The 24102-nt window shown below is 36.1% G+C and overlaps 1 protein-coding gene and 1 pseudogene across 5 annotated transcripts in view; one reads left to right on the forward strand and one right to left on the reverse strand.

The window, feature by feature from the left end:
- The window catches only part of AGPS (alkylglycerone phosphate synthase), a 187871-nt gene that overhangs the window by 145417 nt on the left and 18352 nt on the right, over positions 1 to 24102 (forward strand). For 2 of the 5 annotated variants that reach the window (XM_078071030.1, XM_036099188.2), the window contains exons 15-19: positions 857 to 926; positions 1861 to 1922; positions 7074 to 7163; positions 12101 to 12200; positions 14362 to 14419. In XM_078071030.1, coding sequence (XP_077927156.1) covers positions 857 to 926; positions 1861 to 1922; positions 7074 to 7163; positions 12101 to 12200; positions 14362 to 14419 — 380 coding nt within the window. The other 3 variants (XM_078071027.1, XM_078071028.1, XR_013447227.1) reach the window with 3 other exon arrangements.
- Positions 7273 to 7399, reverse strand: LOC118540142 (U4 spliceosomal RNA; annotated as a pseudogene).

Raw genomic sequence — 24102 nt, forward strand, 5'->3', positions numbered from 1 at the left:
CTATCTGATGATGGAAACAAGGAAAATTAAAAGCTCTTTACTGAAGGTAGTAGAAATCAATAATCATTCATAGTCTTTTAAAATAAGAATGACTTTCACAAAGCAGAGTACTTGGACTGAATTACATGTTATATGGGATTAGTTCTAACTAGATCACCAAATACAATTTCTGTGGATAAAACTACTTTCAAATTGAAATGGATAGTTCATGGTAATAAAACCTTACCTGTTTTCTTGTAATTGTCTATATGTTGCTTCATACACTTCAATATTTCTGTGTAAGTGTAAGTATGTTTTGTCTCATTTAAGTTATAAGTTTCATAAAATAAACATTCTAATACTTCATATACAGTGTGCATGAGTATTCAAAAAACTTCTTGGTATTTGGAAGATGTAGTCAGTCATACATCTTTATATGTGAATAAGATTATAATGACACATGAATATATGGATAAGAATATATGAATAAGAGTATTTTAAGTATCTTGTTATGCTTGTGAAGTTTATTAAAGTTTATTTAAGTTTGTTTCTCATGGCTAATTCTCTGTTCTTTTGTCAGTATGGGTAGAAGTAGTTGAGTTCATATGAGTCAGTTTTATTAGTTTAATGGATGAAAGTTTGAAATTAATGACCAAACTGAAATATTAAAAGTATTTTTAGGTTGTTGTTATCCAAGCTTATTCTTTTGACAGCTCTTTGATACATTTATGATAAATTAGATTAAAATAAAAATGAGATGCAGTGTAATATTTGTTAATCCATTAAGCAGTTACCTTGGGGTGTCATATTAGTTTGGTTAGTTTTATATATTTTTAATAAATATGTATGCTATATATTGACACTTTGTTCTTTACAGTGGGTTGGCAGTTGGAGAAGATAATGGACAGAGAGGTTATTTGCTGACCTATGTCATTGCATACATTCGAGTAAGTTACCTTGTATTTCCCTCGTCAGTTTATGTTGCAGACCGTACTTTTTCTTACTTTGAATGAATAAAATTATTTTCTTAAATTTTAACCTGTTAATTTCATAAATGAATGCAGAAGAGAAAAGCCACACATTTTAGATCAGTAATTGGGGATTTTTCCTGTCAACCAATGGTAGAGTTGAAGTGATTCATTTTGCTACAAGTGAAAACTTAACATGTATTGATTTTTCTACTTATAAAATTTTCTTTCCTATCTTTTCACTTCTGTGGTGGCTTATGAATTGTTCTTTCCAGTTTTGATATTAAAGCAGAATTGTATTCTGGTTAAAGAAATTTTTATTATAAATTACTTACCAAATAAGAATTATATCTTGTGTGTTATAAAATATATTTTCCTAGTAGAGGTGCTTCCAGATACCCTATTTTATTTAGTTACTACAAAGAAGGGCTCTAATTTGTTTTTAAAGAAAAGTTGATTTCAGGACAGAGATACTTTCTTCTTTTAGTCCTCCTCCCCCCACTTCTCTGTTGTCCTAGTCCTTCCATCCTGATGACCACTTTTTCTTGTTGTTTAATTTGCTGTTCAGGCTACTAAAAAATCTGTTCTAGTATCCTCTACATGTACATAGACGGTTCTTAGAGACTCCATTCCTTGAAGAAATATTTAAATTCCTACCGTGTGTCAGGCACACTGCCTGGTGCCAAAGGTACAGCGGACAACAAGACAGACAAAGTTCCTGTCCTCCTGAAGGTTATAGCTCATTCTCAGGGCCACTTTCTGGTGCTTTTATGGAGTGGAGAGTAAAGAGCAGTGGAGGTTACATTAGAAACATGTAATACTAAAAATTGTATGAAATACTAGCAATATACAATATTATCGATTCTTCTGCACCTGTTGTAATTGCTTGATTTTTGTATATATGTTTTAACAGGACTTGGGTTTGGAATACTATGTATTAGGAGAGTCTTTCGAGACTTCAGCTCCTTGGGACAGGTAAAATATAATAAAAAGCCTGATATTATTCAAATACGCTATAGGAGTTGCTGAAATAATGTAACTTTGTACATGAATATACAAATTTTTAAATTTTTATAAAGAAGCACTTTTATATAAATTAATATCTTTGGGGCGCCTGGGTGGTCCAGTCAGTTAAGCATCCGACTCTCTATTTCGGTTCAGGTCATGAGCTTGGGCCCCCCCATCGAGCTCTGAGCTCAGCGGGGAGTCTGCTTGATATTCTCTCTTTCCCTCTCCCGCTGCCCCTCCCCTCCCCTCCACTCGCTCTCTCTCTCTCTCACTCTCTTTAAAATAAATAAATCTTTTAAAAACTTAATATCTTCATCAGAATGTCATATTTGCAAGTCTTTTTTTTTTTTGGTTTGAGGCAGATTTGTCTATGTCCCATAGAAGGAAAAGATATTACTGAAGTCTACATTTTAAAGAATCTTATTGAGCACTGAAGTGTCACTATATAGTTTTACTGGCTTCTATGGTTTAAATTTTTAAGTGCTTAATATGCTTGAATGTTCTCTAAAAAGTCCCCCAAAATTATAAAACCAGTGTTAACCTTCTTTTGTAACATATGATTTAGCTTTTGATATTTGTGTGGGTATTATTAAGTAAGATTTTAACTTGTATTTCAGTGATTTCTAAAAGAAATCCCGCTTAAGATATTAATTACATCCTCTATTTTTGCATTACACACATATACATACAGATATTGGTTAGGGAATTGATAATAAAAACTGATGAGCAATGTGAAGTGGTTTTATTAAAAATGTACTTTTGAGGGGAGCCTGGGTGGCTCAGTCGTTAAGCATCGGCCTTCAGCTCAGGTCATGGTCCCAGGGTCCTGGGATCGAGCCCCATATCGGGCTCCCTGCTCAGCAGGAAGCCTGCTTCTCCCTCTCCCACTCCCCCTGGTTATGTTCCTGCTCTCATTGTCTCTCTCTCTGTCAAATAAATAAAATATTTTTTTAAAAATGGACTTTTGAGTTAACTCACTCAGTAATAAAAGTTCTTAAGACTGTTAGTACAGGGGCGCCTGGGTGGCTCAGTTCGTTAAGCGTCTGCCTTCAGCTCAGGTCATGATCCCAGGGTCCTGGGATTGAGCCCCGCATCGGGCTCCCTGCTCGGCGGGAAGCCTGCTTCTCCCTCTCCCACTCCCCCTGCTTGTGTTCCCTCTCTCGCTGTCTCTCTCTCGGTCAAATAAATAAATAAAGTCTTTAAAAAAAAAAAAAAAAGACTGTTAGTACATTTTTTAGTATGCCTTACATTTTACTTTTTCTTTATAAAATATACAAATTATTTTAAATCTACAATAAAGTAAATAAGGTATAACAAATCCCCATGAATCCACCTCCTAGATATTACATATCTTAACATTTTTGTTCTACCCTAACCTCTTTTCTCCCCTCCCGCAGAAAACTTTATACTTTTCTGCTTTATCTACTATGGGTATAACTTTTGGTGCATGGATGTTCATATTCCATGCATTGTAAAATTAATCAAATATATAGTACCAATCTGTTATTCACAATTGTTGATGCTATATTTTAACAAGGGGATAAATCTTATAAATAAAAAATCAACTATTGACATCTGAACTTTTGAACAGCAAATATCATTTGGTAGCTGTTCATAGTTGTCTCAAAGACCATTTTAGTCTTTTATACTTTTCCTTGCTTGGGAAGGTAGGTTAGCGTAGTGTTAACTTCTTCAGCATTATGAATTTCCTCATCAATTACTATTAATTGATGATTGTCATTTGTCTTTTTATTCTTGCAGCTGTGGAAGCTAATCACGTACTATCTTTTCACTTTTTTTTTTTTTTAAAGATTTTTATTTATTTATTTGACAGAGAGAGACACAACGAGAGAGGGAACGCAGGGGGAGTGGGAGAGGGAGAAGCAGGCTTCCCGCTGAGCAGAGAGCCTGATGCGGGGCTCGATCCCAGGACCCTGGAACCATTACCCGAGCCAAAGGCAGACGTTTAATGACTGAGCCACCCAGGCGCCCCCTATCTTATCACTTTTTAAATCCTTTTCTTGTGTATTTTTATATATTTGACTCACTGACAATATCTGTTTTATACGGGGTTATATATTTGGTTTGTTTTCACTTAAAACAACATTGTCAGCTGAAGTTTTCATAAATAAAATTAACGGAAAGCAGCTACATTCCTGACATAAAATTTACTCATTACCCATTTAGCAACTTGCTTTTTCTTTCAAACATTTAGCTAGGTAGAGACAATGTTTAGCAGAAACCCAAGGGATCAGAGTCTTCAACTTTCACACATTATTAGGTTGCTAGGCCTTTTCATGTGTAAGTCTCTTAAGGGATTATTGGTCTACTAGTTTTTGTGTGTTTCTCAGTGGGCCTAGCAAAATGACTGTACCTGTTAAGTGCTCAATGAATATTCTGCATAGAGTCCTATGAGTGAACTCTGGAATGGTGTAAGAATGCAGCCTATAAAAATAGCTGTCTGGAAGGTCTGAGTTGGAGATTTAAAGATTTTGTAGACACTAGCATGAGACTTGTGACAACCAAGGGAGTAGATACAAACCCTTATAGATAGTATAGATGAAGGAAAAAAAAAAAGAGGGCCTAAAAAAGAATTCCAGGGAATCCTAAAATTTAAGGGATGAGCATACAAACAAGAGCTAGCAAAAGAGAATAATATCTAGAGGATTTGGAGGGAAACCAGTGATGTGAGAGAAACCCAGGGAAATTTTTTTCAAGCAGGAAATGGTCAACAGGGTTAAATTTGCTAATAGGTCAGGTAAGAATTTAAAAGTATACACAGTTAATTTTCTCTCCCATAGAATGATTGGTCCAAATGGACGGAACTTCGTACAAGCTCTATGAGAGAATGCTTTCAGAACTCCCTCTGTGCAAATCATTTTTAGAAAGTATCCGATTAAGGGTTTTAACCATTCAGACATGTTCTTTGTCCCATCTCCTCCTCATTATTACTGTAGGTTATGATGATTATTGTTATGTAACACTGTTTTCTAGTCATGATAAAGAAATTGTTTATAAATTTATAATCGTCATTAACCCCTATAGCTCTTAAAGCTCTTAAAGGTTTTATTTATATTTAAAGTATTTGTTTTATAAGTTGGATTTTCAAAATAAAGATACAATAAATTCCAATAATCTAAATACTTTTACAAGAGGTATTTTAAAAACATACATCCTTATCATTCCATAAATGAGGTATAGATAACCTTGATAAATCATGTTTGCCTCCAACTCTGATAGAATTAAGCAGAATTTAACTTAAGAGCACTGTTTTGTAAAATCAGAATTTATAAAACTTGCAGATACTATATTTAAAAAAGAAAATTTAACATGCTAATACAATAGCTAATAAAATACTGAAATTCCATATTTATGTTTTAACGTATATTCTTTGTTCTTATTGGAAATATAAGTGACTTTAATGTGTTTTATAAAGCATAATCCATGTAAATGACTGTTTTTATCAAATTGGTTCTCACACAGTCAAATCAGTCTTTAGACAATAGAGATGGCCCAGGGCGCCTGGGTGGCTCAGTCATTAAGTGTCTGCCTTTGGCTCAGGTCATGATCCCAGGGTCCTGGGATCGAGCCCCACATAGGGCTCCCTGCTCCACAGGAAGCCTGCTTCTCCTCTTCCACTCCCCCTGCTTGTGTTCCTTCTCTCGCTGTGTCTTTCTCTGTCAAATAAATAAATAAAAATCTTCAAAAAAAAAAAAAAAAAAAAAAGAAATGGCCCAGCCTTTTGAGTTTCTTTGTTACCTTTTCCGTTCTCCTAATTCTAAACAGACCAAGGTTTAAAACACAGAGTCAGTGTCAGTATGTAGCCAGAATGTTAATTGGAGAATAAGATGACTTATATGTCCCCTAGGAGTTTTATTTTCCAAAAGAAATGGAATATGTAGTAATAACAAAATATTACAGCTCACATTAAAAAATAGATTAGTCTTTTGTCAGTCAAATCTCTTGTCTCTGGATCTCCACCCTAGAAGCATTGATTGACATCTATTTTCTATTTCAGAACTTTTTCCTGAGCATGTTCCCAAAATATGAATACGTCACCATTAGACCTCCTTCACTCCAAAATAGGACCTTAAAAATTATATCAAAAACTAAACAACAAAAGAAATCAGATGCCTTCGTATTTTAAAACAACAGTATTTTGTAGTCAAAATGAAATTTGGTGAAATATGAATATAGTCTGTGTTTTAGTTAATAGTGATGTCCTGAAGTCAGTTTTGACAAATCTGTCATGGTTAATATAATATGTTAACATTAGAGGAAACTGGGGAAAGAGGAACTCTTTGTACTGTTTTTGTGATTTTTCTGTATCTAAAACTATTTCAAATAAAAAGTTTATTTAAAATATAGAAAAAATGATTAATATTGTTAAATATTATCAATTCCCTCTTCCCTTTAAGAACTTTCTTACCTGTCTGTTTTCATTGACTTTTAATATCAGTCTAGCATAGCTTTACACATAGTTCACGTCCAGTCTTTGTTGAACTATATTTTATTTTATTTATTTATTTATTTATTTATTTATTTTAAAGATTTATTTATTCATTTGACAGAGACACAGCGAGAGAGGGAACACAGAGAAGCAGGCTCCCCGCTGAGCAGAGAGCCCGATGCAGGGCTCGATCCCAGGACCCTGGGATCATGACCTGAGCCAAAGGCAGTCGCTTAAACAACTGAGCCACCCAGGCGCCCCGAACTATATTTTAGCTCAGTGCTTGACAATAGGCTACTGGACATTTGGTATAACATCATGATTATTGATTATTTTTTATATTAAGGGAAATGTCTTAGACATGGGCACAGATTGATATTCCTATAAACCCAGAATTGAATTTTCATTAACATGTTCGATACGGCTTTCTTTAAAGCTTTTAAAATCTTATAATTAAATTTATTTTGAAATTGGATTTGCCTAAATATAGGAAACCACCTTCAGCAGGCTTGAGTATGGTATTCTGACTTATATCTTTCCTATGGCAAAAAAGAAAGAACTTTACTCCTTTGAAGTTATGAATGGAAGGATGCCAGATTAACTAGCATTTATTTAAATTTTTGTAATTTATTTGAAAACTTCATATTGTGTTCAATGATGTTTTCTAGGGTTGTGGATCTCTGTAGAAATGTAAAAGAACGAATAACAAGGGAATGCAAAGAGAAGGGTGTTCAGTTTGCTCCTCTTTCTACCTGCAGGTGAGTTGTTCTTATACTACTTATCCTGAAAAACAAACAAACAAACAAGCACATTTTTTATTTAATGGACAAACATAATTTGCCAACTGAGGAATATCTTCGATCTATTCCAGTTAGCAAGTTTTCCTAAACTTCCTTTTGCCACCTTCTTAGGGTTGTGCCACTAGGATTTTAATTAGCAATAATCATGCCTTGGATAAACCTCATTGGCTACGATACTGCCGCTGCGCAAAGCTACCACTAGGATTTTAGAGCAGTCCTCAGCCCTTTAGGAGTAGAATACCTTTCTGTAAGTGAGCTTTCTACCCTACTGGGACAGCATGACAGTGCAGAGCCAAACCTTGGAGCTCCTGGAATAAGTAAAGGACTCCCTCTTCATTCACTGAAACTATAAATCACATTTATATTCAAGAAAGTATAATTTAATACACAGTCAACATAGCTTTTTCTTCAATAGACAAAAAGCATTTTTAACACTTTATTAGTTATTGATTCAATGAATGGGCATAGAATAAAGGAATGAGTGGAGCAAAATATCCAAATGAAGATTAACTCATTGCTTTCAATAGATCCTTCTACAGCAGTGGAACTGTTCTTTATCTGCCCTGTCTATTATGGTAGCCACAAGCCACATGGGGCTGTGGAGCTGGTGAAATGTGACTGTGGAACTGAATTGTAAGTTTTATTTAATTTCAAATAATTTAAATTTAAAACATCACCTGTGGCTGGTATCTTCCATAGTGGCAAGTTAACTGAAGGTCTTGTCCTCTTTGTTAGGTAGCAGCAGTCCAGAGTGAGGTTTTCTTGAGAAGGGGCACTTTGTATTCAATCTTTTCTTATTAAAAGACCTGTATAAACACCAGAAGATTAAATGTATCAAGATTGAATTGAGCATTTGACTTATCTATAAAGTTATAGAATTAATTGGAATGGAGAATAAAGAGAAATTAGGGGAGATTATGTGAAGGGGATCCTTAAAGTAAATGATACAGTAGTAATCTAGCGCTTTAAAATTTACAAAACACTCTAGGTTACATAACTGCCTCTCCTTTTTTCTGTGTGTGTGTGTATGTGTGTGTGGTTTTCAAGAATATAACTCAATATTTATTATAGAAATAAACAAAAAAATTACAATAGAAGCAAAATTATAAATTAGGTAATTTGGGAAATAATGTAGTATCTTTATTGTTAAGTGCACCCGATGTGGGACTTTAAAACAACAGATATTCACCAAAACACCATTTCTGTATATTTCTATGCATGAGGCTTGTTCTGATTTGCCTGGAATCACTTAATCTCAGCCTGGGAAGGTAGACCTGGGCCTATTTCAGCCTATTCCAAGAACCAGGCCCTGCTGGCCAACTATATGGCCATGACAACTTCCTGTTTACTTTTTAAATTTCTTTGTTTTGTAACATTACATGTGTCTGATGGGTGAAGGCACTGTTCTGCTGTTTATTAGTAATTTAATCTCTTTGGGCTCAAAGTTTATCATTAGTAAGGCAGTGGTAATACCATCTACTTGATGAGGCTTGTGAGTCTGAAATCTGAAAGCATGTGAAGGGCTTTGTGAATGCCATTGTATTGTTGTGAGGTCATTACGTGAAGATTGAGGTAGACAACCTATACTAGTGCTAGTGAGGGAAATTTGGGTATTTTTCTTCTCCAATGACAAATCCTCATGAAGGCATCCAATTGTTAAGTCCTCTTTGATATTTTAATATAGCATGATAATTTGCATATATTTGCTTTGCAAGACTAGAAATATTTCTATACTCTTCAGACTGCTATCTCTTCTGATTTTTTTCTTTTTTCTATCTTTTATATCCTCATCTTGTACTTCCCTACTACCAGATTGTGTTTCTTAGTTCTACATATTGCCCCCATTGGGACAGATATCTTTCAGAACTTGCTAAATTTTTTGCTTTTGCTGGGGTAAGAAAGCAAAATTCTAACATGAGATCTGAGGAAGGCATCTTTCTTATACAGTAAATGTTCATGTCAACTAGAAGGATCTACTCGAAATTGTGTTTTTTTGCGTCTGTGTGGGAGAGAGAGGGTTTGAAGACCATTTCAGGAAGTACTAAACCTATATGTATTAACCTATGTATTAACATGTTTTAGAACAAATGTATTCGGGGTTGAATCCAAGAACATAAAAGCTAAAAATGTGAATTTAGAGATTATTGACTGGTCATTTGATATATCTAAAAGAAGGGAAAAAGGGGGCCTTGTTCTGTACAATAAAAAGCTTATAACTTGGTAAACCTCCTGGTGCCCTAGTGACTGATCTTGGAGAGAACTTTTCCAAATAAAGGTGTAAGAATGTATGTATTCCTTTCTTTCTTTCTTTCTTTCTTTCTTTCTTTCTTTCTCTCTCTCTCTCTCTCTCTTTTAATTTGGAGATGTCTTTTAAAGTAAGTCTTTTATCTTAAAGTCTAAGAAAAAATTTTGTGTTCATTTATATTATGAACCCAAATTGATACTTAATTCTTTTGACAGTCTGGTCTATCAGGCCTCTTACTATAATACTGAAAGCAAATCAGGCCTAATAATCCAAAAGTCATTTGTTACCAGTAAAATTTGAAACATTTTAAATAATGGAATCTATTTTTTTGTAGTTGAGAATTTTTATTCCTTTGTTTTATCAAGTAGCGACTTAATAGATCTTATCCCCTCTTCCTCCTTCTTCCCCACCTCCTTATTTATCTCTCTAGACTTCTCCCCTTCCATTATGAGAATATCATTGTGACAAACCACTACTTACTGAAAGTTATTGCGAAGTAAAATATTCTGCCTCAGACACCTACCGTAATAGCACAAGTCTTGGAACTCAAAAGAACTAAGGTTCTTTATTATGTATTATAGGTAGACTAAATTTGACATATGTCATTTATTAAGTAGCTGTTTTTTAAAGAATGTTTTTCTGATAAAAGCCTATATGCTCAGCTTCTGTGATCATTTTATAAAACCAAAATTTAGAATGTGCAGTCTAGTTATTTGAATGGCTTTGGTAAGGAGTTTTAAATATAGTTCTTATATCTCATACTTGGTAAAACTAACATTTAACCAGAGTTTGATTTTAGTTTAGTTTGATTTGAGCTGCTTATTACTGTGGCCAAGGAGGCTATTGTGTGTTGAATGTAAATGTTGAGTGTGCAAGATACACTTTTTAAACGAGTTTTTTTAAAAAGTTATTCCAAAATTAACTTGAAATAATTATAGCTCTCAAGGAAATCAAAGATCACAAGGGAAATAACTAGCTGTAGGGTGCATTTATTGAGTTCATTTATTTCATTTCTCTCTATTAAAATGTACTTTGTATACTGGAATAGAAATTCTAACCCAAAATTTTCTGAAGTTTTATAGGAAGGAATTCCTGGCCAGTGAGTCTAACGTAAGAAAAAAACTCCAAAAACTTTTTAGAAATTAAAGAATAATATAATGACTTTGGCAGGCATGCTATCACTTGTCCAGATGATTTTGGAAGACATTGGTGTTTGTCTTAAATGATAGGATCAATCTATTAAAAGGTGTAGATATGAGTCAGTTTCTGAAGTAGATCGAAAATGAGGTTTTCCAAAAAATGTTTTTTTATTATTTATACTATTATTTTTGCTTTGTCTTTGAGTTACTGATCAGTGAAACTTTTAGAAGCCTGCTTATCTATTGAAAACAACTTTGTGGTATAGATCCTGGATTTGTTGGAAGGTAGCAATGCTCTATTAATATTTAGTTGCATTTTCTATTTATTGATACTGATTCAAATATGAGTGATATATATTTTACTAATTGCTATAAACTCATTTCATTCAGGTATCCTTTCAATTTATTTAAATTTGGTTATTCCTAAATGATAGTGCCCTCATAGTTAAAATGGTTCTCCAATTTTTCTTAAACTTTGTAAATCTGGTACTTAAAATGTAAACATTCAAGGGATCTTTTTTATGAGTGTGAATTAACACTAGAAGAAACACACAGCTGGCAAATTGACAGTAGCATTGTTAAACAGTTCATTTCTTCTGTTCTGAGGCACCTAACATTTGGCCTAAAAGGCCATTAAAATTTTAGATTAGATTCTGTTTGTATTGTTGTAGTAAAAAGAGTATTTCCTCTGTATTTGCTCCTTCTGTTAAATTAAATTCTTTGTAGGAACCTCTGTAAATTGCACTCACAGATCTGACTATGATTATCTTAGCCCTCTTTTAAATGCTTCAGCTAATTGCATTTTGAAAGTCCAGATATATATCATATATATGATTTAATAATCTAATGTGCTAGGTATCTTTTTTTAAACACACATACAACATGCGCACATATGGGGCCCAGAGTATAAAACCTTCAGGGACAGTATTTTAAAGCCATGTCACTGCATTTGGTCTGATCATCCAATTTGTTTCCAAAGTTCTAAATAATTATTAATATGGAGTTAGTGAAGATGCTATATTTTACCCAGCCTGATCATTTTTGGTATTTGAACATGTTTCTTGTTTCCAAGGTTTAAGTTCTCATGCCTATTTCTGTTGATTTTGAGGAAGTATAGGAGGCTTATAATGGATCACCAAGTCCCATCTAGTCTATTTGGGAACTTCTTTAACTTCCCTATACTTTGTAACAAAACAAAACAAAACCAGTCTCTTCTGAGGAGGTGGGGTTTTTGTTTATTTCAGGCCAATTGGAGAAACATTTACATTGTTTTTAATTTTTTAAATTCTTTGGCTAATAATCCAGACTTACCAAAAAAAGTTGTTAAAAATAGTACAAATAGTTCCTGTATTTCCTTCAGCCAATCTCCATTCCTTCCATGGAGTTAAGAGTCTGGGTAGAGGATGAGATTATGGCTTAAGCAAATTAAATGATCTTACCTTTACATTTCTAGATGTTAAATCTGATTTCACTTAACTTAAAGCCTTGTGGAAATTGTCTTTGTTTTTTAGGGTGACGCAGATTTATGATGCAGGTGCATGCATCTATTTCTACTTTGCCTTTAACTACAGGGGAATAAGTGACCCACTGACTGTGTTTGAACAAACAGAGGTAATTTTGCATATATGAGTATACTCTTACATTCTTTTTTAAATAAACTTTCCTATCAATTTATGAATTTTAGTTTGACTCTCTTTAATCATTCAATGGCTTACTTGGTAGTTGATAGAAATGAGAAGCATATTTGGTAAACTGAGTTGTATAGTGAATTGTGAGTCTAAAATTAATATTCTCTAGAGATATTAGAATTAATATTCTGAAATTAATATTCTGTAGCCTGTGATTCTTTGGTTGTTATTTACAGTATATAAAACCTGATTAAATTAAATAACAAAGGACTGTAGGAATCCTTGGTATCACTTTGGCAATTCACCCATTTGCCAATGGTGGCTGCAGTTGAGGTCAGCAGCCCTGCTGTTCTTGCTGTTTGTTGCTATAATATCCTCATTCTAGGTTTCTAATTTTCTGTTTGCTCTAGCTATACGTAGGCCATTGAGGTTCATTTGCTGCCAGTTTCTGTTAACATTCCTTGAATGGCCTTAAGATTCCAGTTTTCATTACAAGTATGCCTAGAGTTGAAGGACAGACTAGACTGTGGAGGAGCTGGGAGGAGACTGAGGTTTGGTTAAACCTCACATGTGCTAGTGTTTAAAACCTAGTGTCTTAGTGTTATTGCATGCCTGCCAAAGGTAGTACCGTGCAGTGATTTTCAGTGGCACACTTTTAGACACAAACCATAGACAAGGTTTGGTTGGCTCCCTCCTATGCCTCCTTTTTTTTTTTTTAACAACTTTTTTGAAGTATAATTGAAATACAGGAAACTGCACGTATTTGGAGTGTACAGTTTGATGAGTTTTGCATATGTTTACACCTGTGAAAATATCACCCCAATCAAAATAATGAACATATTTATCACCCTCAAAAGTTTGAGTACTTTTCTGTCAGCTTAGCCTTTCAGTGTTTTGGTTGCCCTCCGGCTCCTCAAAGGTCCCGTCCCTGTACTATACTACAAGAGTGAAATTATTCCTTTTCCCCCAATCCAAACTGCCATTCTTAAAGTGCTACTAATTTCAAGTAGTTATTGCTTTATTTAAAATTATTTGTTTAATTAATGTAATAATTTATTAAATGTAAAATAATCTTATTTAAAATAATTTGTTAGAAGATATAATGCTAGAATTTTTTTGATTCATTTGAAAAACCCTAAATCCTAAATGATGAGGGTTCATACAAGTTACTTTGCAATGAGATATGGTCCATCTGTCCTGCCTGGGCCCTTTTCTACCCTGGCCTAACTCCTGATAGTTTATACACACCTGAGTAATTCTGAGAGGTTCTAGGCACTGTAGATATTTCACCTCATGGCTGGTATATACTCATGAATTGAATATAATTCTTTTGTTCCCCTTTTTTCACTCTGCACTTCAGTCATTCTGTATTTTGCTTTAAGTGTTTATTTTTCTAAACTTAGTGCTCTATAAGGAGGTTAATCAGGGCCGAACATGTTAGGAGGAGAAAACAAGCAGGTTTTTTTGCGCTTAAATGTCCATAGGTCTGACAGTAATTTGTCCCAGGACATTGACCTAAGAAATGTTCTCCATAAGAGCTTTTCTGTTTGATCTCTGATAGCTTTGCAACTAATTTTGAGTCTGATGCCCACTTTATGATATTTGGTGAGTAATTTAACGATCTAAGCCTCATTTTCTTTGTGAAATGCGGTTAATTGTAGTTATTCCATAAGGCTATAGCAGAAAATAAATGAGTTACTACAGGTAAATTGCTTAGTGTACTTTTGTAGACATAAAATAAGCAGGTAAATGTTATAATAAGCAGTTAAAATAAATGTGAGTTACTAACACTTGTTGGTATAGTGAGATGTTTACTTCAGAGTAGGACTTGACTGTCTTCACAAAATTATTAACAATGTAGTGCTGCTGAATTGATCATTTTGTCTTCTTTTTCTTTTCTAGAATCTTGAAGTGACTATTATAGACATTGTGACCATTCACTAGGAAAAAGTGTATAAAGCTAGGCTGCATATTTTAATTTTTCTTAAATGTAGTTAACCCAAGAGAAAGGAAAATTAGGCATCCAGTTTGTTATTTAACCCAGGAAGTACATGCCTCCTTTGGGAGCTGGGTCTTAGTCTTACTCTTTCACTTCAAAGTGAAACCTAAGTAGCAACTATTTGTTGTGTTGTTTCCAAATACAGGCAGCTGCTAGAGAAGAAATCCTTGCTAATGGAGGGAGCCTGTCGCATCACCATGGAGGTAGAATTTCTAATATTCCTACTATTAAAAATAATTGGTTTGATAAAGTGCTATGGTGAACAACAGTACGTAATTGGAGGGTACCTGATATTTCTTGAGAGTTTGTATGTCTGTCATTGAGGTAGCCTAGGTTGTGGTAGTAACCAACAGAAGAAATACTAAACATTACTGTTTTTCTTTTAAAGTATAAAACCTCTATTTCTCCAATTTAGACACTAAGTTAATTACTTGCCATGCTTTAGATGTTAAAATAGAAATGAGTCAACATTTTAATTTCCACATCATAGACATTTCATTTTCTCAGCTCTTACATGTAAATCAGTTGGATTTTCTGGTTGTTTTTATACTTCCTGATTGTAGGTTTTAACACGTTGTCAGGTAACAGGTAACAAACAAATATAGGTCAGATCATGTTACAATAAAACTTCTGTAATTTATGTGCATTTTCAGGTTCTAGGCCTATAGGTCTTTATTTGTTAAGGATTCTCAAGTTTGATGAAATGATTTATTTTTAGAAATTATTGGCTTGAACTTGAATGTAGCTAGGTTTGATTGCATATTAATTTATTAAGAGATTCTGCCTCATTTAAATAGAAATCTTTTATTTCTATCATATTTCTCATATTTTTATTTTCTGTGTGCTCAAAAATTAAAACTGCATAGAAAAAACTCTAAACTACCTGGTTTCCTCTAGTGCTTAGGAAAAGAAACTAGGTAAGCCTAAATACAAAGTATATTTCCTATGTGCTGGTAAAATGAAGATGCTTTCCCTTGCCAGCTTGCCCTCTTCTAAACTACTAAATATTGGAGTATCCTCCAGGACTCTGCCCTGAGCCAGTTTGTTCTTCTGTGTTCAGTCCAGGTGATAACCTGAGTCCTAGGACTTAAAGATATGCTGATGATTCTCAACTACCAGAAAGCATCACCACCACGACATCTAGTTCAAATCACTATTTCTTCCTGCTGAGACTGCTGCAGTAGCATCTTAACTGGTCTGTCTACTTCCACTCGTGTTCCCCTACTGTCATTTCTGTTGCTGCCAGAGTAATCTTTTCCCAAAACTCCGTGTTTTCCCCTCACACTCAAAATGAAATCCAAACTCTATCAGGACCTTCAAGGATATACATGTGTCTTTCTCTCCATCCACATCTCTTACTACTTTCTTACATTGGCTTTCTTGCTATTCTTCAGACATACCAATCCCCTTTCCCCTGCAAGGCCTTTGCTGTTTCTTCTTTTTCTGATGTTCTTTCTTTCAATTGTTTTTCCCCCAGATATTTTCTTGGCTCACTTTCCCCATCATTTAGTTCTCTGATAAAAATGTCACCTGGGACGCCTGGGTGGCTCAGTCGTTAAGCGTCTGCCTTCGGCTCAGGTCATGATCCCAGGGTCCTGGGATCGAGCCCCGCATCGGACTCCCTGCACCGCGGGAAGCCTGCTTCTCCCTCTCTCACTCCCCCTGCTTGTGTTCCCTCTCTTGCTGTATCTCTCTCTGTCAAATAAATAAAATCATTAAAAAAAGAATGTCACTTTCTTAAAGGTATCTTCCCTGTTCTCTTGTTTAGTTTCTGTGTTCCTCATTTGAATAAGTTCAGTAAGGTTACTGACTTTATCTTGTTCGTCACTGTTTTTCCCAGTCCCGAGAACAGTGACTACTGGCTCTTCTGTATAGTAGATGCTCAGTGAATATGTTAAGTGAATGGATAAGTGCCTCAGTGCTCACAGAATTTGGGGCAGTTTTGCAAATTCTCAAAGGGCTCTGAATCGTTCATATTAAAATGGCTATAGTCTCACTGACTGTTAGTTTAGTTTCAAACATTTAATGGTCAGGCCTTGTTTGAATATAAGGTCATGTTTAATCATGAAAAGGCTCAGTTTATTTCATAATATATTTTTTTAAAGATTTTATTTATTTGACAGAGAGAGACACAGCGAGAGAGGAAACACAAGCAAGGGGAGTGGAAGAGGGAGAAGCAGGCTTCCCGCTGAGCAGGGAGCCTGATGCAGGGCTCAATCCCAGGACCCTGGGATCATGACCTGAGCTGAAGGCAGATGGTTAACGACTGAGCCACCCAGGCGCCCCATTCCATAATATTTCTGAGAAAGTGTATTAGCAGAGCCAGTTATTCAGTAGAAAAGTGGGGTGAAATAACATGCATTTCTCTACAACTGCATTAACAGCAGACATTTTAGTGTTCTTCCATGATGCATTGGTTCTATTCAAACTTTGTCTTAAAGCAACTAAAAAGTCGAGAGGCAGAGAAGGAGCAAGGTGGCAGAGGAAGAGTAGAACTAAATTTTCTCTGGTCCCAGGAATTCAGCTAGATAGGTATCAAACCATTCTGAACACCTGCAAACTAAACAGGAGATCGAAGAAAAGAATAGCAGCAACTATCTGAACAGAAAAGCGACCACTTTCTGGAAGGTAGGACGTGCAGAGAAGCGAATCTGAGGTGATATACGGGAAGATAGACCGCGGGGGGAGGGAGCCTGTGTCAGCCGCTACCGGCAAGTGATAGAGCAGCGGAGCACAAAATCGGAACTTTGAGAAGTCAGCTCCGCTGAGGGACATCGCTCCAGTGGCTAAACGGGGGGTGGAACCCTCGCTGGGACAGTGTGGTCTCAGGACCCTCGGGGTCACAGAAAGACCGGGGGTGCCTGAGTGTGGCAGAGATCCCAGGTATCAGAGTGGGGAAGCCGGCTGCAAAGACAGAGTCGAGGAGTGGGCTCTCAGCTCGGGGTTGCCATAAACCATAATCCGTGGCACAGTCGGGCCACTACTCTTCCAGCAGGGACCCAACAAGCAGTAGATCTGGGGACACTCCCTTCCTCCCCCGGGAGGAGCGGCATGGGACTACACCGAAGGAATCTGCTGGCTTTGGAGACTTCAAATGGGGTCACGTGATGGGGCCAGAGATAAAAATGCTTGGTCACAGGCCAGGTGAGCACAGAGTTGTGGCTGGAGACCGGGGAGACGGGAATGATTGACTGCTTTTCTCGGGGGGCTTACTGAGGAGCGGGGCCCTGAGTTCTCGGCTCCTCTGGGGCAGAGATTGGGAGGCCACCATTTTCTTCCTTGTCCTCTAAAGCGTACGGAAAGCTTTCAGGGAACAAAAGCTACCGAGAGCAAACCCGAGCAGATTACTTAGCCTGGCCCCTGACAAGGGTGGGGCAATTCTGCCTCTGACAAAGACATTTGAGAATCTCTGCAATAGGCCCCTTGCCCAGAAGATCAGCAAGAGCAGCCAGCCAAGACCAAGTTTACTGATCAATGAGAACGGCAGAATTCCAGCACTAGGGGAATATAGCACATAGAATTCATAGCTTCTTTTCCCATGATTCTTTAGTCTTTCAAAGTTAATTTTTTAAATTTTCTTTCTTTTTTTTTTTTTTTGAATTTTTCTTTTTCTCTTTTTAAACCAACATCTTATCAATTCCTTTTTTAAAACTCTTTTTTAATTTTCATTTTTAGAGTCATATTCTATCCCTTCATTGTAGTTAACCTTATTTTTTGTATATATATAAGTTTTTCTCTCTTTAAAATTTTGGGATACAGTTTCTTCTAACAGACCAAAATATACCCTAAATCTCTGGTGTATAGCTTTGTTCTGGTCTCCTGCCTGATCACATTCTCTTCCTTTTTTTTTTTCTTTTTTAATTTTTCTTCTTTCTTTTTTCAACCAACTTATCAATTCCTTTATAAAATCTTTTATAATTTTCATCTTTACAGTCATATTCCATCCCTTCATTGTATTTACACTTATTTTGTACATATATAAGTTTTTCTTTCTTTAAAATTTTGGGAGGCAGTTTCTTCTAACAGACCAAAATATGCCTAAATTCTAGTGTGTGGCTCTGATCTATTCACCAGCCTGAGTCTTTTTTTTTTTTTTTCCCCTTTCTTTTCCCCCCATTTTCGGGTCTCTTCTGATTTGTTTAGTGTATATTTTTCTGGGGTCTTTGTTACCCTTTTAGCATTTTGTTCTCTCATTCATCTGTTCTCCTCTGGACAAAATGACAAGACGGAAAAACTCACCTCAAAAAAAAGAACAAGAGGCAGTACCGACTGCCAGGGACCTAATCAATATGGATATAAGATGTCGAATGACGATTATGATGATACTAGCTGGGCTTGAAAAAAGCATGGAAGATACTAGAGAATCCCTTTCCGGAGAAATGAAAGAACTAAAATCTAACCAAGTCAAAATAAAAAAGGCTATTAATGAGGTGCAATAAAAATGGAGGCTCTAACTGCTAGGATAAATGAGGCAGAAGAGAGAATTAGTGATATAGAAGACCAAACGATGGAGAATAAAGAAGCTGAGAAGAAGAGAGAGAAACAACTACTGGATCACAAGGGGAGAATTCGAGAGATAAGTGATACCATAAGACGAAACAGTATTAGAATAATTGGGATCCCAGAAGAGGAGAGAGAGAGGGGGGCAGAAGGTATATTGGAGCAAATTATAGCAGAGAACATCCCTAATTCAGGAAAGGAAAACAGGCATCAAAATCCAGGAGGCACAGAGAACCCCACTCAAGATCAATAAAAATAGGTCAACACCCTGACATCTAATAGTGAAACTTACAACTCTCAGAGACAGAGAAAGTCCTGAAAGCAGCTCAGGACAAGAGGTCTGTAACCGACAAGGTAGAAACATTAGCTTGGCAGCAGACCTATCCACAGAGACCTGGCAGGCCAGAAAGGACTGGCATGATATATTCAGAGCACTAAACGAGAAAAATATGCAGCCAGGAATACTATATCCAGCTAGGCTGTCACTGAAAATAGAAGGAGAGTTAAAAGGTTCCAGGACAAACAAAAACTAAAAGAATTTGCAAACACGAAACCAGCCCTACAAGAAATATTGAAAGGGGTCCTCTAAGCAAAGAGAGAGCCTAAAAGTAACATAGACCAGAAAGGAATAGAGACAATATACAGTAACAGTCACATTACAGGTAATACAATGGTAATTCATATCTTTCAATAGTTACCTTATAGGTAATTCATATCTTTCAGTAGTTACCCTGAATGTAAATGGGCTAAATGCCCCAGTCAAAAGACACAGGTATCAGATTGGATTAAAAAAACAAGACCCATCGATATGCTGCCTGCAAGAGACTCATTTTAGACCCAAAGACACCTCCAGATTGAAAGTGAGGGGGTGGAAAACCATTTACCATGCTAATGGACATCAAAAGAAAGCTGGGTGGCAATCCTTATATCAGACAAATTAGATTTTAAACCAAAAACTATAATAAGAGATGAGGAAGGGCACTATATTCTATTTAAAGGGTCATTCCAACAAGAAGATCTAACAATTGTAATATCTATGCCCCTAACATGGGAGCAGCCAATTATATAAGCCAATTAATAACAAAACCAAAGAAACACATTGACAACAATACAATAATTATAGGGGACTTTAACATCCCCCCCCTCAATGAAATGGACAGATCATCTAAGCAAAAGATCAACAAGAAAATAAAGGCTTTAAATGACACACTGGACCAAATGGACTTCACAGATATATTAAGAACATTCCATCCCAAAGCAGCAGGATACACATTCCTCTCTAGTGCCCATGGAACGTTCTCCTGAACAGATCACATCCTAGGTCACGAATCAGGTCTCAACCGGTACCAAAAGATTGGGATCATTCCCTGCATATTTCTGGACCACAATGCTTTGAAACTAGAACTCCATCATAAGAGGAAAGTCAGAAAGAACTCAAACACATGGAGGCTGAAGAGCATCCTACTAAAGAATGAATGAGTCAACTAGGAAATTAAAGAAGAATTAAAAAAAAATTCATGGAAACAAATGAAAATGAAAACACAACTGTTCAAAATCTTGGGATGCAGCAAAGGCGGTCCTAAGAGGAAAGTATATAGCAATACAAGCCTTTCTCAAGAAACAAGAAAGGTCTCAAATACACAACCTAACCCTACACCTAAAGGAGCTGGAGAAAGAATAGCAAATAAAACCTAAACCCAGCAGAAGAAGAGAAATAATAAAGATCAGAGCAGAAATCAATGAAATAGAAACCAAAAGAACAGTAGAACAGATCAATGAAACTAGGAGCTGGTTCTTTGAAAGAATAGGATTGATAAACCCCTGGCCAGACTTATCAGAAAGAAAAGAGAAATGAATCAAATAAATAAAATCATGAATGAAAGAGGAGACATCACAACCAACACCAAAGAAATACAAACAATTATAAGAACATATTATGATCAATTAAATGCCAGCAAATTAGACAATCTGGAAGAAACGGATGCATTCCTAGAGAAGTATAAACTACCAAAACTGAAACAGGAAGAAATAGAAAACCTGAACAGACACATAACCAGCAAGGAAATTGAAGCAGTAATCAAAAATCTCCCAATAAACAAGAGCCCAGGGCCAGATGGCTTCCCAGGGGAATTCTATCAAACATTTAAGGAAGAATTAATACCTATTCTTCTGAAACTGTTCCAAAAAATAGAAATGGAAGAAAAACTTCCAAACTTATTTTCTATGAGGTCAGCATTACCTTGATCCCAAAACTAGACAAAGACCCCATCAAAAAGGAGAATTACAGACCAATATCCTTGATGAACATGGATGCAAAAATTCTCACCAAAACACTAGCCAATAGGATCCAACAGTACATTAAAAGGATTATTCACCACGACCAAGAGGGATTTATCCCTGGGCTGCAAGGTTGGTTCAACATCTGCAAATGAATCAGTATGATACAGTAATAAAAGAAAGAATAAGAACCATATGATCCTCTCAATAGATGCAGAAAAAGCATTTGACAAAGTATAGCATCCTTTCTTGATTAAAACTCTTCACGGTGTAGGGATAGAGGGAACATATCTCAATATCATAAAGGCATCTGAAAAACCCGCAGAATATCATTCTCAATGGGGAAAAACTGAGAGCTTTTCCCCTAAGGTCAGGAACACAGCAGGGATGTCCACTATCACCACTGCTATTCAACATAGTACTAGAAGTCCTAGCCTCAGCAATCAGACAACAGAAATAAAAGGCATCTGAATCGGCAAAGAAGAAGTAAAACTCTCACTCTTTGCAGATGATATGACACTTTATGTGGAAAACCCAATCCACCCCAAAACTGCTAGAACTCATACAGGAATTCAATAAAGTGGCAGGATATAAAATCAATCCACAGAAATCAGTGGCATTTCTATACACTAACAACAAGACAGAAGAAAGAGAAATTAAGGAGTGGATCCCATTTACAATTGCACCCAAAACCATAAGATACCTAGGAATAAATCTAACCAAAGAGGCAAAGAATCTGTACTCAGAAAACTATAGAATATCCTTGAAAGAAATTGAGGAAGACACAAACAAATGGAAAAACGTTCCATGCTCATGGATTGGAAGAACAAATATTGTGAAAATGTCTATGCTACCTAGAGCAATCTACACATTTAATGCAATCCCTATCAAAATACCATCAACTTTTTTCAAAGAAATGGAACAAATAATCCTAAAATTTGTATGGAACCAGAAAAGACCCCGAATAGGCAGAGAAATGTTGAAAAAGAAAAGCAAAGCTGGTGGCATCACAATTCCAGGGACATAGATCAATGGAACAGAATAGAGAGCCCAGAAACGGACCCTCAATGCTATGGTCTACTCATCTTCGACAAAGCAGGAAAGAATGTCCAATGGAAAAAAGAGTCTCTTCAACAAATGGTGTTGGGAAAATTGGACAGCCACATGCAGAAGAATGAAACTGGACCATTTCCTTACACCACACACAAAAATGGACTCAAAATGGATGAAAGACCTCAATGTGAGACAGGAATCCATCAAAATCCTTGAGGAGAACACAGGCAGCAACCTTTTCGACCTCAGCCGCAGCAACTTCTTCCTAGAAACATCGCCAAAGGCAAGGGAAGCAAGGGCAAAAATGAACTATTGGGACTTCATCAAGATATAAAGCTTTTGCACAGCAAAGGAAACGGTCACCAAAACCAAAAGACAACTGATGGAATGGGAGAGGATATTTGCAAATGACATATCAGATAAAGGGCTAGTATCCAAAATGTATAAAGAACTTATCAAACTCAACACCCAAAGAACAAATAATCCAATCAAGAAATGGGCAGAAGACATGAACAGACATTTTTCCAAAGAAGACATCCAAATGGCCAACAGACAAATGAAAAAGTGTTCAACATCACTCGGCATCAGGGAAATACAAATCAAAACCTCAAGGAGATACCACCTCACACCAGTCAGAATGGCTAAAATTAACAAGTCAGGAAACAACAGATGTTTGCGAGGATGCAAAGAAAGGGGAACCCCCCTACACTGTTGGTGGGTATGCAAGCTGGTGCAGCCACTCTGGAAAACAGTATGGAGTTTCCTCAAAAAGTTGAAAATAGAGCTACCCTATGACCCAGCAATTGCACTACTGGGTATTTACCCCAAAGATACAAATGTAGTGATCCAAAGGGGTACATGCACCTCAGTGTTTATAGCAGCAATGTCCACAATAGCCAAACTAGGGAAAGAGCCAAGATGTTCATCAACAGATGAATGGATAAAGAAGAAGTGGTATATATATATATATATACATATATATATATATATATACACACACACCCGACACATACAGTGGAATATTATGCAGCCATCAAAACCCCCGAAATCTTGCCCTTTGCAACGACGTGGATGGAACTAGAGGGTATTATGCTAAGCGAAATAAGTCAATCAGAGAAAGACAAGTATCATATGATCTCACTGATATGAGGAATTTGAGAAACAAGACAGAGGATCATAGGGGAAGGGAGGGAAAAATGAAACAAGATGAAACCAGAGAGGGAGACAAACCATAGGAGACTCTTAATCTTAGGAAACAAGCTGAGGGTTCCTGGAGTGGTGGGGGGTGGGAGGGATGAGGTGGCTGGGTGATGGACACTGGGGAGGGTATGTGCTATGGTGAGCACTGTGAATTGTGTAAGACTGTTGAATCACAGACCTGTATCTCTGAAACAAAACAATACATTATATGTTAAAAAAAAAAAAAAAAGATAGTAGGAAGGGAAAAATGAAGGGGGCGGAAATTGGAGGGGGAGACGAACCATGAGAGACTATGGACTCTGAGAAACAAACTGAGGGTTTTAGAGGGGAGAGGGGTGGAAGGGTGGGTTAGCCTGGTGATGGGTATTAAGGAGGGTATGTATTGCATGGAGCACTGGGTGTTATACCAAACAATGAATCATGGAACACTACATCAAAAACTAATGATAAAATGTATGGTGACTAACATAACATAAAATAAAAATTTAAAATAAATTAATTTTTTGAAAAAAGGTCGTGAGGCTTATAAACAGAGGGGAAAGAACATAGACTTTGGAATCAAATCTGTATTTGACTCCTGGCTTTTGTACTTAACTAGCTGTGTGACCTTAGGGAAGTAACTTCTCTGAGCTAGTGTTCTCTTCTGCAAATTAGGAATAATAGTACCTATCTTGTATATTATTATAAGAATTACATGTAATAATGTATGTAAAGCATCTCAGGTGCCTTGCATATAGTAGCTGCTTAAAAAAAAAATAGCTTAAAAAAATAGCAGTAGACAACTCCAAATGGAAACTCTGGTTTATATTCTTTTTTTTTTTTTTTTTAAGATTTTATTTATTTGCGAGAGAGAGAA

This window comes from Halichoerus grypus, chromosome 4 (assembly GCF_964656455.1).
Source record: "Halichoerus grypus chromosome 4, mHalGry1.hap1.1, whole genome shotgun sequence".
NCBI lineage: Eukaryota > Metazoa > Chordata > Mammalia > Carnivora > Phocidae > Halichoerus > Halichoerus grypus.